Source organism: Postia placenta, assembly GCF_002117355.1.
Source record: "Postia placenta MAD-698-R-SB12 unplaced genomic scaffold POSPLAscaffold_2, whole genome shotgun sequence".
Classification (NCBI taxonomy): Eukaryota; Fungi; Basidiomycota; class Agaricomycetes; order Polyporales; family Adustoporiaceae; genus Rhodonia; species Rhodonia placenta.
In genome coordinates, this window is record NW_020169833.1 from 822,782 (window position 1) to 837,418 (window position 14,637).

At 50.4% G+C, this 14,637-nt stretch overlaps 6 protein-coding genes across 6 annotated transcripts; 3 read left to right on the plus strand and 3 right to left on the minus strand.

Annotated features, from left to right (window-relative positions):
• Positions 1-33: 33 nt before the first annotated feature.
• Positions 34-1,496, plus strand: POSPLADRAFT_1068848 (hypothetical protein; the record flags this gene model as incomplete). Its single annotated transcript, XM_024482318.1, has 5 exons — positions 34-237; positions 289-573; positions 627-664; positions 718-1,036; positions 1,092-1,496. The coding sequence occupies 5 exons, from the start codon at positions 34-36 to the stop codon at positions 1,344-1,346; spliced, it is 1,101 nt and encodes a 366-aa protein (XP_024342703.1). The 3' UTR covers positions 1,347-1,496.
• Positions 1,497-2,533: 1,037 nt separating this feature from the next.
• On the minus strand, positions 2,534-3,312 carry POSPLADRAFT_1043471 (hypothetical protein; the record flags this gene model as incomplete). The annotated part of the gene is made up of 4 exons (XM_024478321.1): positions 2,534-2,619; positions 2,722-2,761; positions 2,815-2,959; positions 3,125-3,312. The coding sequence occupies 4 exons, from the start codon at positions 3,310-3,312 to the stop codon at positions 2,534-2,536; spliced, it is 459 nt and encodes a 152-aa protein (XP_024342704.1).
• Positions 3,313-4,584: 1,272 nt separating this feature from the next.
• POSPLADRAFT_1052583 (hypothetical protein) lies at positions 4,585-5,917 on the minus strand (the record flags this gene model as incomplete). The annotated part of the gene is made up of 5 exons (XM_024480282.1): positions 4,585-4,845; positions 4,907-5,231; positions 5,283-5,320; positions 5,377-5,661; positions 5,708-5,917. The coding sequence occupies 5 exons, from the start codon at positions 5,915-5,917 to the stop codon at positions 4,585-4,587; spliced, it is 1,119 nt and encodes a 372-aa protein (XP_024342705.1).
• A 597-nt stretch (positions 5,918-6,514) lies between these two features.
• POSPLADRAFT_1052584 (hypothetical protein) lies at positions 6,515-7,436 on the plus strand (the record flags this gene model as incomplete). The annotated part of the gene is made up of 5 exons (XM_024480283.1): positions 6,515-6,747; positions 6,801-6,915; positions 6,976-7,063; positions 7,122-7,175; positions 7,231-7,436. 5 exons carry the CDS (start codon positions 6,515-6,517, stop codon positions 7,434-7,436), a joined length of 696 nt encoding a protein of 231 aa, XP_024342706.1.
• Positions 7,437-11,431: 3,995 nt separating this feature from the next.
• Positions 11,432-13,004, minus strand: POSPLADRAFT_1043473 (hypothetical protein; the record flags this gene model as incomplete). Its single annotated transcript, XM_024478322.1, has 6 exons — positions 11,432-11,479; positions 11,813-11,941; positions 11,974-12,322; positions 12,372-12,409; positions 12,464-12,748; positions 12,795-13,004. The coding sequence occupies 6 exons, from the start codon at positions 13,002-13,004 to the stop codon at positions 11,432-11,434; spliced, it is 1,059 nt and encodes a 352-aa protein (XP_024342707.1).
• A 469-nt stretch (positions 13,005-13,473) lies between these two features.
• POSPLADRAFT_1068849 (hypothetical protein) lies at positions 13,474-14,488 on the plus strand. The gene is made up of 5 exons (XM_024482319.1): positions 13,474-13,731; positions 13,784-13,898; positions 13,956-14,037; positions 14,093-14,140; positions 14,191-14,488. The coding sequence occupies exons 1-5, from the start codon at positions 13,520-13,522 to the stop codon at positions 14,370-14,372; spliced, it is 639 nt and encodes a 212-aa protein (XP_024342708.1). The 5' UTR covers positions 13,474-13,519; the 3' UTR covers positions 14,373-14,488.
• The last annotated feature ends 149 nt before the right edge of the window (positions 14,489-14,637 follow it).

The following is a 14,637-nucleotide window of genomic DNA, read 5'->3' on the forward strand; positions in this document are numbered from 1 at the left end:
CGACTTACTGAATTTAACTCGAGGTGACAGACCATGACGGAGTCTACAGAAGGCTGGGTGCGGGGCACCGAGTACTCAGGCGAACTGCTCACTTACGAGCTCTTCTGGCGCGATCTTTCACCATGGCTAGAAGAGCGCGGATATGTGTTGCGCCCCCGGTATCGGATTGGTTGGACCCCATCTTGGACAGGAACAGACAAGATTTACTGGGATTGTGAAGATGGAGTCAGGCCTAGGGTATATTCTTCAGCGCATATATTCATTCATCACATCGTTGACATTGTTTAGACTTGGCAAACTCTTGACGGGGTCCGTACGTCCGATGGAGCCGTGGTTACCTTCAAAGTTGTTTCCACGAAGGACCACCCACTCGAAGTTGAGATCGCCCAGATGTTCTCGGCTGAACCATTGGCGTCAGACCCTCATAATCACTGCGTTCCTATATATGAGGTTTTGCGACATCCCAGTAAAGCTGATACCGTACTTCTGGTCATGCCACTCCTGCGTGCCTTCAACAATCCATTAATCCAGACGATAGGAGAAGCAGTGGAATTCTTTCGACAAGTCTTCCAAGTAAGTATCTGTTACAGCATACAGAACATCTGAGAATAACAGTCCGGTCACAGGGACTGTGCTTTATGCATGAACATCACGTCGCCCATCGGCAAGCTAGTCTTCATTACAGTTCGTGCTTTATCCGCTGAAACAGTTGCATAGAGACTGCATGGATCTGAATATCATGATGGATCCTAAACCACTATTCCCCAAACTGTATCACCCACAGGAACCGAGGTACAGCTATGACTTTCGAACTTCAGCGAAGCATAGCACACGAACATCTCGGCCCGTGAAGTATTTCTTCATCGATTTTGGTCTATCTCGCCAATATGACCCAAAAGACGGCCGCCCTCGGGAGGATCCCATAAGGGGTGGTGACAAGACGGTGCCTGAGTTTCTGAGGTCGAATGATCCATGTGACCCGTTTCCCACAGACGTCTACTACCTTGGCAACATGATCCGAGAAGACTTCTTACAGGCTTGTTGTTTCCCGCCTTCTGAGCTGGCGGCGGCTTAATACATTCCGCCTTCAGGTCTTTCACGGACTGGAGTTCATGTACCCCCTCGTTAGCCAGATGGTCCATGACGATCCAATAAGGCGTCCGACGATGGCACAAGTGGTCACCACTTTTGATGTACAGCGTCAAACACTGGGGTACTGGAAACTTCGGTCCCGGTTGGTAAGACGTGACGAATTCTGGATCATGCGCATTTTTCGTGTTGTCCGCCACGTCTTTCGAACAATTGGATATATCATAGCTCGGCGATCACCAGTACCCACGCCGTAGCGTAATTGACGACTGTCTTTGGCGTATACCTGCGTCGGGTTATTCATTACAGCGCAGCCTAATGGACCGGGGGTCATATGCTATGCTTACAAATTGGCATTATTGATGCTGTACTGTCGTTCCTTCCCAATATACAGCTTCGTCGTGGGCATGACGTCCATACGTTGATGCGCACATAGGTTATGTAATTTCACTGGAGTCGGCTTCAGACCATACCGTGCCGTTGGATACCGGAAGGAAGCGCACAGTATACGCAAGCGCTAGTCCTGACTGAGATGGCGGACGACAGTTATTAAAAACAGCTAAAGAAACAGGAGAGTGCGCGCGTACCATGAATGACCAAGGTTTGATCTTTCTATAGGAACGTCTGTAGCACAATAGTGAGACGCTACAACTTCCAACACAAAAGACTAGCACGGCGGTTATCTTTATGCTCAGTGAGTGTCATTCAGTACGCCTTGGCAACATGAATGAACAATCCTCCCAGGCAAAGATCGACTTCCTACGAAGATTGAGCAGACGAAGCTAAATCGGATGGACTTCGACCCGATATGCTCTTCTAGCGCGATCTCTCATCTTGGTTACGGGAACGCTATCCTGCTATAATCCAGCCTGGAATCCCTTTAAGGAAGAGAGCAAGGTCTCTAGGATTGCGAAGATAGTCTCATGCCCAGCTATCTCACTCTCAGTTACGCCACTCATCATTGAAACGTTGCAGACCTGGAAAAGCTCTGGATGGTAGCAGCGACGCCAAGTATTCTTCGTCCATGGTGTTATCATTAGCGCGGTGTAAAGCGCAATCGATGATTCGCAATTAACACGCACATCATCCGAAAATGTTCTTCCTGTTCTCCGCACCAGTGTACGCATCCCGTTGTGACATAGCCACTGCCCTTTTGAGCCTAAGCATAGATAGCCTCTCGTAGTCGAGATCCGCTCGATTTTGGTACTCGGCACTCACAATACCAGCAGTTCAATTATCTGGACGTACTATACAGAACATTCTGAATAGGATGAGACTATCCGACAGGCAACGATTATCCTACAACGTCAGGCAAGCGCCTGAGTATATCTAGACTTCGATACATTCAAGGCTAGACTACGAATGTCGTTAGAAACGATAGCTCGGCATTCATATAATTCACTCACGGACAAGGATCTCAGCCCAAGTACTGAATTCCACCAGGCTAGACATCGAGTTCGTCGTCTACAAAAAGCGGGTGGTGTTCGGTATCGGTGTCTTCTACTGGTTCCTCATCGACTGCCTCCGTAGCTACGGGGGCATTAACAGCTGTTCCAGATGCGTCGGAATTTAGTATCGTCGAAAACATCGGATCAGAACGGAGGCACAAGTATTCATGACGTGCGGACTGACTGGGATCCATATGTACACCCCTTGCCTTGTCTGAGACGTCCTAATTCAGATGTTAGAGGAGGGTCAGTATTTCCAAGCCATGGCGCCTCATACCTGGATCTTGCTGTGTAGTCCAAGGCACGAACTCATGACATTTAAGGCACGATCGAGCATAGACTGCACTTTCTTGGTTGCACCGAAGGCCCAGACATTGACGTTAGCCGCATCTTTCTCAAGTGCATCCGTCTCGAATGTCAGTCTGAAGAATCGCACGTGAATACAAGCATGTGGCGTGGGCGGCTCACGTACCCCTCGTGCTCATTGCTCATTTATCAAAGCCAACGCGGTGTCCTCAGAAATATGGATGCCATCCCTGTCGAGAGCAATAAGGTGAAATGTTGCTATATTGAGTTTGTTGCGACACTCTTTGATTGCCTCCTGGGTGTTGTACTGTGCACGAAACACCGGGAGCCATGAGGCTTCCGCCTTTGGTGCCGCACCATCAGCTGATGGCGTTAAGGATTTCCGTAACAAGGTTGGGATGTCCAAGATACCATTGGGCAACGACATTATCACCACTGGGGATGTAGAAGAGGATGATAGGAAGTCCATAGTGATGGTAAATCTGTAGAGATCACAGGCTGTAGTATCGTGAAGGTTTCAGGGATACTGGGTATATATAGCCAAATCAGCGGCTGCCGCCTGCAACAAAACCAGCTGAATGGAGTGATATAAGACATAGCCGAAGTCGGACAAGAGTGGTACGCAATCGCTGAAGGAAGAGTCTGCACCATCAACATACCGAGTCCACATATCAATCTTCAGTGCAACCCGGCGCGCCTAGGCAACATGTATCCACATGTTGCGTAGGCACCATGTAGAGAATAGTCATCATCGACAGAAAAGTAGACCAATTTGAGGAAGCCAAGAATCATACAAACTGATTGCCATAATTAGTTTGTAGAAAGACACTCTCCGCGTCGGCCACGGAGGGAATTACAGATTGATCTCTGCCACAATCGCGGCTGTGGCTTCTCGCCATGTGAAAAGAGCGGCGCAATGCTAACTATTACCTTGTGTTTCCTACCCAATACACTGGAAATGGTATTGTCCTGCGTTGCCCTTCCTGTGATATTCGGGTTAGCCATTGCCGCTTCAGTCTTCAACCAGGCAGGCACGACAAGGATCACCATTATATTCCTCCGTTTCGTCTGAATTCCATTGTTTCCGTCGTTAGTACAACAGTATCACACGATCTGTTGCCACTGCGCCTATGCAGTAAGTTCAGTCGTCGGCTCGCTCTATCTTTTTGACCACTTGACGATGATGTCGATTCGGAATCGCCGACGAGCCACAAGGATTTTTGATCATCAGCCGACATCGTATGCAAACTCGCCTCTTGTTCCATCTTCGGGCATTCCGTCACCGCAAGGTCTAGGTCGCAACAATTAGAATAATAGGTGCCAGTCGATGTCTACAAAGCAAGTCCCGCATCACACGGGTATGGCAAACTGACGCGTCTGGAATGAATCAGCGGCGTCCGATGTCCATGAGATAAAGAAGACGACCAATTGGAGCAAGGCGAGCAAAGAACGTGTGCCACGCGCGAGTGGGCGTCTGCCCTGGATTCAGCCTGCAATCGCACCAGAAAAACGTCGAGGTCGCGTAGAACAAGGGTGAAGACCATCCCAAAGACGACATGCGCGGCAGAACACTCTAGCGTATATTTACTTGCACGCGAGTGAATTTCCACGTTTGGAAGAAGTACAGCCACGTGAGTGAATAACAGCAGCAAGAGTATGTATACGATGTCGAAAGCACCAAATGTAGATGTGATAGCGATGGGTATGGGTATAATTCGACAGCAACTAGATCGAGTGAAAGCTACGCGGGAGGGATAGGCACTGGGGGTAGCCGCTTTACGACGTACTTCGCGGTCCTAAACATGTGTCCAATGCCCAAGAGAAGTCGGACGATGGCCGATTCATTCCTCTGTCTGAGACGACCGCGGAGACTCCGCGAGGACAGCTTGGATGTGGCTTCAGTGAACCGGGAAGCGACCTCCTCGATAGGCGGGCGTTTCTGGGGATCGCTCTGGACCATGTCTGCGACGAGGGCGTGGAGAAAGTGAAAATCAGGATAATACTGTTGACATGAATCATATTACATGATTAGCGTCCTTCAAAACATGGATATTGATACCTACCTGCAGAAACGCCATGCGTATGAGATTCCCGAGGTAGTATATGTCCGTCGGGAAGGGGTCTACAGCTATATTGTAGCCCTCACCTTGGAACTCGGGCACGGTCTTGTCCCCACCCAGTATGGGCAATTCCAGAGGAGGCCCGTCGGCTGGATCATACTTGCGCGACAAACCAAAATCCACATAGTAGTATTTAGTCGGCCGCTCGGTGCGCGAGTAAAATTTAGCCGTGCCCTTGAAATCTCGTCGTTCAGTCCTGTGACGAGGGTGATACATGTCTGGATACATCGATTTAGGATCCAGCATTACATTCCGTAACATGATATCACTTCGGGATAGTCAGTTAGATTTTAGGCAGTATTGCGAGATGAAATCATACCGGTGGGCAACATGATGCGCATGCATGAACTTCAATCCCTGAACCAGGGTATGTTTGAGTAAGCAGAATGTACCGATATGAATAGCTGACATACCGTAATGAGTTGCCGAATGAAGTCGACTACCTCTCCGATAGTCTCAAACTCTGGATCATTGCAACTCCTGAGCAAGGGCATTACGAGAATCAAGACCTTGTCTTCAGACGGGTCCTCGAGTACGTCCCATAATGGTACGCAATGGTTTTCGGGATGTGAGGCCACCTCTTCGGAGCAGAGGAATCGCCCAATGTCCACTTCGTGAGGGTGTACAGTAGCAGAAACCTTCTTGAGCGATACCAGAGTACCGTCCGAAATCCTAGTGGCATCCATGATATATGGGTGCTGCTAGTTATTAGCCAAATGCACGTATAGAAAGCTGTGTACGTACTTCTAATACGTGTCCATCTTCGCATTCGAAAAATGTCTTCTTGGTTCCCTGCCAGGACGGCACCCAATCAGGTTTGTATCGAGAGCGCAGCACGTAACCCCGTTCTTGTAGCCATGGTTGACGATCACGCCAGTACAATTCTGGAGTAGCAAGGCTGCCTGGAAAGTTGGTGGTGGTTGTCCCCAGCGGAGCCTCAATTTCCTGCGTCATTCGGAAGGCCAGCAGTACCCGCTAAGTCGCATGTCATGTATTATGAGGAGCGGAGGTAATCTCAACCATTCAGCAAGAGGGACCCCGAATCGAGTTTCGGGGTCCTGTTCGTCGTGTGCAGACAGCTTGATGGACATGTGTGCACCGCACCGGCAGCCTGATCAAATCGCGCCAGACTATGCCGGTGTATGGTTGACGTTTTATCTTCACATATGAAGTATAGGTACGACTCTCAAATGTTCTGCCCGAAAAGCAAATATATGCCCCTGGCAGCGAGACGCATCGAACAAGACTACACTTTCTAGGAGATTTGATGATACGGAAGACACGGGATGTCACTTTAGCGACCCTGCATCGATGTGTACTGCGCCAGCGAGGACAAGGTGAGGGATCCACATTCTCAGCCTTCAGGCACCGTTACGTCTACAGCGCGCCCTCGTCGTGTTGCTTCTGTGCTATTGTTCCCTCGTTCCCTACCGACCGGGCGTGCTTCGTGTCTGCATGATAAATATCGCATTGAAAAGGGGACGCATATCTTGCTCCTTCTCATTCCGTGACCATTGCCTGGTGCAATTCCTTTCATTTAGTCATATCGCCATGTCATCCACTGGATTCGAGACAGCTCTGAATATCCTCGATGCTACCGCTGATGGCGTCACCATTGTTGCGCCAGCCGCCAAGCCTGCGTTCAAGGCTATTGCCGGCCTCTCACCGTGGCATCAGTTGAAGCGGGGCGACAAGGCACAGACATCGACGCTCGAAATTCTAGAGGACACAGCGCAAATCATGGAGGTAGACCTACACAATATCTTACAAACTGGTTATGATGGGTACGCGTCTGGAGTCAAAATCTCATGCCCATGTGTCTCACTTTCATCCACAGACTACGAACAGCAAGGGCAGACCTCGCCAAGATGGGGGCGATTAAAGCACTGAGAAAGCGGAAGCAGTTTAGCAAATATGCAACGAGCGCTGTGCAACTGAACGACACTACCGTGGTAAGTTTGGATATTTATGGCATATTGTAGATGGCTCACTGTATAACCTCGCTGGTATAGAGCTCGTCACAAGCGGCCAGGAGCCAGCGTATGTGGAACAACAAGGGGTTGCCAAATGGATCGACATCCGACAGTGCTTCCGCGCAAGGTGACTATTCCTACACCCTCTCTGAACGCGTTCTCCTTCTAATTTCTCTGCATGTCAGCTCAATCTCCAAATCGTGGTGCCACTAACGCATTGACGGAGGACCTAGTGCAAGGTACTGGCTTGCCGTCATTGTCGGGCCCCTTACGCGTGCTAATACATTCCAGCAGACGATACCGCCTCTGTGGACATCACATCCATATACGAGGACCCTTTCCGCGAGACGGCGTCGGTCATTGTGTCCGACACAGCATTCGGCCTAAGATCGGAATCTATAATGGAAGAATCTGAGAGCATCTACTCCGAGCCAGGCGACATTGATCATGATGATAGCTTCCGTCTTCACACGCTCCGACAGTCTGGTTGTGCTCAGTGAATGGGGTAGATTGCGCTCTTAACCTGGTTGCTCCTTAGTATGGCAGAGATAGTACCAAGTTCATACATCGTCGCTCGCGCACTGCACACATATTCTTACGAACCTGCTCGTTGCCGCATTTATGCGCAGGCGCATTATAATATAAGCACTCGTTTACGTCACATATTATCTACCTGCATGCAGTAGAGGGGAATGTATATTGTGTCAATAGGACTATGCACCCTGATGGGAACTAGAGCTTAAGCTTGGGCAGTCATTCAATAGAACCTCTCATGAACCTTCGCACTTCATTGAGATCTCGGGTCCGGTGCTCTAGCGCCCGTATGACGCATGTGTAATGGGTGTGACAGAACTCGGATCACCGATCGGACGTGGACCCACAAAGCACAAACAAACCTAAACCGAATAGGCGCCGTAACGGATGTTGCTATTTTGTCAAAGGTGATTTCTTGCACATCAAGGGCGACACAGGTCCCACCCTGAATATGTTCTCTATAGCAAATGCATGGTATCCTCAGCATGTACTGAGCTCCAATGGCGTCTCAACACAATTCGCACTCGTGAATCAACTCACGGGTTAATTCAGTATCAGCCCGAGGTCTTACGCTGCTGGGACACCGCGGGCATTTACTTCAGAAAATTACTGTGAGTGCATGTCTACCGGAGATACATACTCCCAATCTGCAATGCAGATGTGGTGATGCAGGAACTATAGGATAACGAGCGAACAGGTTTGCTTCTGTTATAATGACCAGCGCAGCCGTCTCGATTTACCAACCTATCCCTTAGGAAGAAACGCTTTCTGGTAGGTGTCGTCGACGGTGGCGCTCAGATTTGTAGCGCCCTGGACTGAATTACGTCAAGTGAACGGAACTCTATCCTAGACACCGATCAGTTGTTTCAGTATTGACGGATTCGTACCGCGAAAGCCTGACTCACGAAAGACGAGCTCTATACTCGAGCGGACAGCCACACCAGCTCTCCGGAGAGGGTCCGAAATCCGGCTGTGGACGGGCCGAAATGAATTGGCTCAGCCGCCACACGCTGCCACAGGATGTCACGACATGACACTGAGCCGTGACCATACCGCCTGCTGTGACCATATGGGTTCCGAGGAGGCTGCACTAGCGACCGTATCCGCACACCACGACGGCACGCAAACTCATCTATGGTACCGCGTGGTATGTCCATCCGTAATGTCATGCATGTGGCTAGATCAATCACATTAGACATGAACACAAAACGCAGGAGATAACCCCGCTCGCAAGGGTTGTCCTCAGTGGATGTTGTGCCATCTACGCTGGTATGCCGCCGACGCCATCCATTCCAGAAATCCCTTCGGAATCTAGACACGACGTACCTAGATAGCGTACCCTTCCACTCGCCTCTCACATGAAGTCGCAGACATTCGACGCGTGGCAGGTGCTGATTAGGCTTCAAGGCGAGGGCAAAGTGAGGTCAATCGGAGCAAGCGACACGGTCGACGTTCGCACCCTTGGGCTACTTACGAAGGCGACCTGGAGAAGGGTCCAGGATTATTGCAGAACAGAAGTACGAGGGCAATCGTTGAGACCGTGAGGTCTGCTGCTAGTGTGAGGAGAACAGTGACCAGTATCAGTGCGTGGTGCTGAGAGACGGTATACCCTGAGGGAGGATTGCTTACCGCAGGAATCTGCCGGGTTCTTCCGGATACTCTGGCTCTCTGAAGCTGCTTGCCCACCATGTTCTACGCGAGGTAGTGTGTACAAAATGTTACACACCTGCTCAAGCTCTTCTCCGACGGGCACTGCTGTACGGCATGGCGCCGCTTTCCGATACAATCATAGGCAGGACGTAGAGGTGGAGAAGGTTGACTGGGGAGATGTGCCGCCGTCCGAGAGGTCACTAAGCATGTCTGGAGTGTATAACTCAGATGACGCGTCGACTGTACAAATATTGATCGTGTTCCGAGTAGCGCATACCGATGTCCCAGAGATCAAGCCTGCACGCAATGGTGAAACGGGCGAATGTTATGTATGAGGAGGGCGAAGGAGACTGTGGGGCAGAGACAACAGGGAGGCTGTGCGGGCGTGGTGAGATTCCTTTTGGGGGGGGGGGGGGGGGGGGGCCGGTTTCAGCCGCTGGCGACCTTTGATGACGACGAGCAAATCCCTTCTCGTGTGCCCTTGGCTACTTATCCGTGTTTATTGAAGTCCTACGGACGTTGAGAGCGCAGTGTATATCCCGTAGACCTTGAACAGTTCTGCTTACCACCGACAGACCGCCACGATACGGGCTCCGTCTGTCTATGATGAAAGATGAGTCAACCCCTTACGCCTGCAAGTCGTCCGGAGCGGAAAACAATGGGTCAACTCCAGATCGCTCTATCTGCCGTGCAATGTAGGCTGGATACTGCACCTGCGTCGTGGGGAGATGTCCATTGCATTCGCTCTGCGCCCACTGGCCCTGTTGTAGTAGACACTACCGAACCCAAAGATCTGGCCGCAACCGCAAGGACGCGATTTAGGATCCTCGAATGGAACACTCATACAGCTCTGCGACTTGAACGAGCTGGGATGTTCGCTAGCAGTAATTCACAAAGGAAGCAATGGTACGTTCATCGCCTTCGTTTATGTCGATGAGGGTTCGCAACTATTAGGGCAGCTAAAATCATATTATCACGTACAGCGAACTCCGTGCGGTCATTGAAGAAAATAATGTTCTCCCTCAGATCTCTCCGTGGTTCAAATTATTGACGTTGAAATCGGAATGATCCTCAGTTAGTGTCACCGTCATCTCTCGAATACCTTCATCGAATGCGATGTTGCGCGGTGCAAGCGTCGCGCAAGAGTGTGTGACGGTGCGCACTGCCTATACACTATTGTAGACACCATCTCCAGTTGCTCCGAAGCGTCCTGCCGGCCGTCGTTACAGTATGATGGGCATCCTTCTGGAAGTTACTTGCATCGAACTTGTCATTGCCCAGTGTTAAACACACAGAACATGTGTTCTCAGACACACCAATAATTGCGAGGTGTCTTTACTGTCAGCTATTGCGAGCTATAAGGAGTGTCCTGAATACGTACCATCTTCGTACCACTCGCGAGAATCGATCGTCTCTCTACAGAAGTCTGTCTACGAGAATATCGTGCAAGTGTTGGAATCCCTGTTCGTTCGCTCGAGGCAAGCGCTCTACATGCACGATCTCGCCAATGGTGCGCGATGATGGCGCGAAAAGATCATGCGGGCCTAAGCTTGCCAGCCACGAGTCGAGGAAGTCAAGGACTATGGGGTTTCACCGCATGCGGCATTTGTGCCTGTAGCCTTTCGTCATGCGAAACGGAAAGTACAACGGAGCAGTTGCCAGCGTCTCGTATTGCCAGTGTGATAAAGTGCGACTGTAGCTCACCTTCCTTGTCCCATCTGCTTAGACGTATCATGCTGAGCATGGCAACAGCGCCTACGCCGAATCTCCTGAAAAGAACAAGGCTCATCGTTCCAGCCATCCGTCAGGTCTAGTTTCCGTTACTCCCGTTGTTGCGAAGATCTCAAACGATCTATCGCAACCTCGTCTGCGTTAGGAGATTATCCCTCTATCGTGTCAACCATCAAGAGGCCGTGTTGGTAAGGAATCGTCCCCGAGGCACTGGGATGACCGATCATCAGGCTGCCGTCCTGCCTAACACACTGACCTATTGTTCCATTCTCGGGCAGCCTGTCACCGAGGTCAAGGCGGTGACGGGGCCGTGACGAATCAGAATTCGCGGGCAATGGGCGGTGCAAGCCGACGTTGACAGCGATGTCCTCACCGTGGGTTCCCCGTTTTAAGCCTAGGTGGCTTGTCTTCGACTACCAAAAAAGACTAACAAGGGAAAGGCGAACGAAACACAGTTAGGCGCATGCGTCAGTTTCACGTAACAAGTATGATTATTGTTCCCTATGGGGGACACAGAAGTTGCGCAGAGCAAGGAATGTGGAGCAAGCATCCCCAGGGCGACGCACACTCCAGAACGCATCTACGCAAATTCCTCATCTGGACGATCAGAGCATTTGCCACGACGTACCTAAGAACGACAGTGGCAGGCGAACAGATCTGTGCTTGCGAATGGCCTGGCGCCCATGTTAACGTTGCCTCAGTTCGGAACGAGCACAGGAACGTCGAATGAGCGACAGCAGTAAGAGCATTATGCGATGCCAAAAGCACCAAATACAAACATGATCACGATGGGGTATCTGAATAATCCAAAAACAACTATATGTGAGGCCTACGTGGAAGGGGTAGGCACTGGGGGTAATCGCTTCACGACGTATTTCGCAGTCCTGATCAAGTGTCCGAGACCCAGGAAGAAGCGAAAGATGGCAGGCTCATTAATCCTCCGGAGGCGACTGCGAAGAACTCTCGAGGAAAGCTTCGATGTGGCTTCCGTGAATTGAGAGGCGACTTCCTCAATTGGTGGTCGCTTCTGGGGATCATCCTGGACCATATCCGTAACGAGCGTATGTAGGAACTGGAAGTTCTGGTATCGCTATCACCACGCGCCATGAGTTAATTTCAGACGATCTCAGCAGCATCACGACTGACCTGTAGGAACGCCATTCGTATGAGATTCCCAAGATAATATATATCTGTCGGGAAGGGGTTCACAGCTTTGTCGTACCCCTCATCTTGGAATTCTGGCACAGTTTTATCGCCACCCAGAATGGGCAACTCCAGAGGAGGTCCGTTTTCAGGATTGTACTTGCGCGACAGGCCAAAATCAACGTAATAATACTTTGTCGGACGTTCTGTGCGAGAGTAATGTTTAGCTGTACCGGTGAAATTTCGCTTCTTGTTTGTGCAAAGAGGGTGATACATGTCCGGAAACATTGGTTTAGGATCTAACATGATGTTCGGCAGCATAATATCACTGGATCAACAGTTAAGCGCGCACACTAGACCATTCTACGAAAACATACCGGTGGGCGACATGGTGTACATGCATAAACCTCATGCCCTAGATAGAACACGTGTTAGAACTGCCGCGTACATAGTCTAGGTCTGAGCATACAGAAATGAGTTGTTGAATGAACCCAATGACCTCGCCTACGGTCTCAAAGTTGGGATCGTCGCATTCTCTAAGCAACGGCATTACGAGAATGACCACATGTTCGTCGAGTGGGTCTTGTAGAACTTCGTAAAACGTCACGCAGTGGTTGTCGGAATCGTTTCGCAACTCTTCCGAGCAAAGGTATCGCCCAATATCCGCCTCGAAAGAGTGAATATCGGTCGAAACCTTCTTCAACGATACTAGTGTATCATCCGAGAGTCTTGTCGCGTCTATAATATAGGGATGCTACTAGATGTTAGTGAAGGGTATTTCTTCGTACTAGCAGAAATACCTCTATCATCAAGCCGTCTTCACAATCGAGGTAGTGCTTCTTAGTGCCCTGCCAGGAGGGCACCCAATCCGGCCTGTACCTGGGGCGAAGCAAGTAGCCACGCTCTTGCAGCCATTGTTGGTGGTCGCGCCAGTAGTACTCGGCCTTGACGAGACCACCTCGAATGGGAACGGCGCTTGTGTTCGCGGGTTGCTCAGAACCGTCGGCCATGCAGAGAATGCGCGAGCACTGGAATGGCAGAGGTTTCATTTTTGAGACCCCACGAAGTGCACGTGTAGGTGCACGGGGTCCCCACTTCCTAACTCATCGCTATGTAGTAAACACGCGGCTCCGGAAGGAAGGAAGGATCTCCAATCCCGAAATGCGCTCTATCGGAGGTGTTCTCACACCTGTTCTGATACATCAGCACAGCACAGCCGTAAATAACTCGATCCGTCAATTCCGTCCGCCCTGAAAAAACCATGTCTCGCGTCCGTAGAAGAACTTTACGTTCTTTTTGTGAAGGGGTTCTACCTTGACCTTAGACGTGCGGGAGTTACGTGGCTTCCTTGAGGACAAGGGCGCCCGTTTCCATTCCAGAGACGCATGTTGTGTCATGTGGTTGTCTCGTTGCTACTGGCCACTCAACGTCCGTATATATTGCATGAGCATGGCAGGCATCGTTAGTTACTCCCCACCCGATAGGTGTTGCCTGGTGCTGCATCGTTTTCATAGCTCTTACGGTCATGGCTGCCGCTCTTGTCGCTAACACCGCTAACGTTGTCACCACCGCTACCCCCATTGCTAAGCCTGCGGTCGAGGCTCTTGTCAACTGGACGCCGTACAATAGGTTGCAACGAGCTGATGCGGCGCAGGCGTTGACTCTGGACATGCTAGAAGGCACGGCGGGCATCATGAAAAGGGACCTACATGATCACTTGCAATCAAAATACGATAGGTAAGAGTGTATTTCTATGTGCGCCAGACTACTGGAACGCCAGGGTTTGCAGCCTTGCGGAGTATAGGTCTGACATGGGAGACGTGGGGCCGTTGAAGGCTTGGAAAAAGATGGGGAAGATCTACAAATATGGATCTGGAGCTGACAAGCTTAATCGGAAGACAGTGGTAAGTCGGAGATGCAGATCACTATTTTGCTGGACCATTGAACACTGTTTTGTGCAGACATCGTCGCAGGCGGCGCGGAGTCGAAACATCTGGAAGACCAAAGGGGCAACAAACGGATCTCCATCGAGCGATTCTCAATGTATGTTCGTTGTAGAATGCCGCGCCCGATTTACGGACATTGACGTCTGTGATAGCAGACACAATAGGAGGAACACAAGTGGACGATCAAGAACCAGGCGCAGGTATGGTATCGCTGCCGTCTCTCACACTCGTGCTCACCTCCACCTGACAGCTGGTGATCACATCTCAGAAGATATCACAGATGCAGACCCTTTCCGCGAGACGGATTCTGCCATTGTGCATTATGCAGGAGCAGCATTCAGTATTTGTGAATCTGAGAGCGTGTACTCTCAATCGGGAGAGTCCGTTTACAATGATGCCTTTCCCCTACAAACATTCCGATCGTCTTCCTGACTTCCGTGATGTACCACCGCACAGGACCATATCTATCGTTCGTAATGTTGACCCGTTCGTGGGCGCATTGTAATCTATACACTCATTTGTCATGTTGTATAATGTCATTGTATTATTTTACTCAATGGGGATAGACGATTCAGAGTAGATGTTCTGTACTATTAGACCTGCACTGGATACCGCAGTGAACGACGAAAACAAAGTGTTTCGGTGCGAGAGTTCACGCAATTTGACAGTAAAGCCTCCAGGGCCACCCCGGTGGAGT

Bases quoted from the DNA above. Each gene is read 5' to 3' on its own strand.
- POSPLADRAFT_1068849 (XM_024482319.1), top strand. From the start codon at position 13,520: ATGGCTGCCGCTCTTGTCGCTAACACCGCTAACGTTGTCACCACCGCT. The intron at 13,732-13,783 runs GTAAGAGTGTAT...CAGGGTTTGCAG, and splicing joins TTGCAATCAAAATACGATAG to CCTTGCGGAGTATAGGTCTG. The intron at 14,038-14,092 runs GTATGTTCGTTG...CGTCTGTGATAG, and splicing joins TCCATCGAGCGATTCTCAAT to CAGACACAATAGGAGGAACA.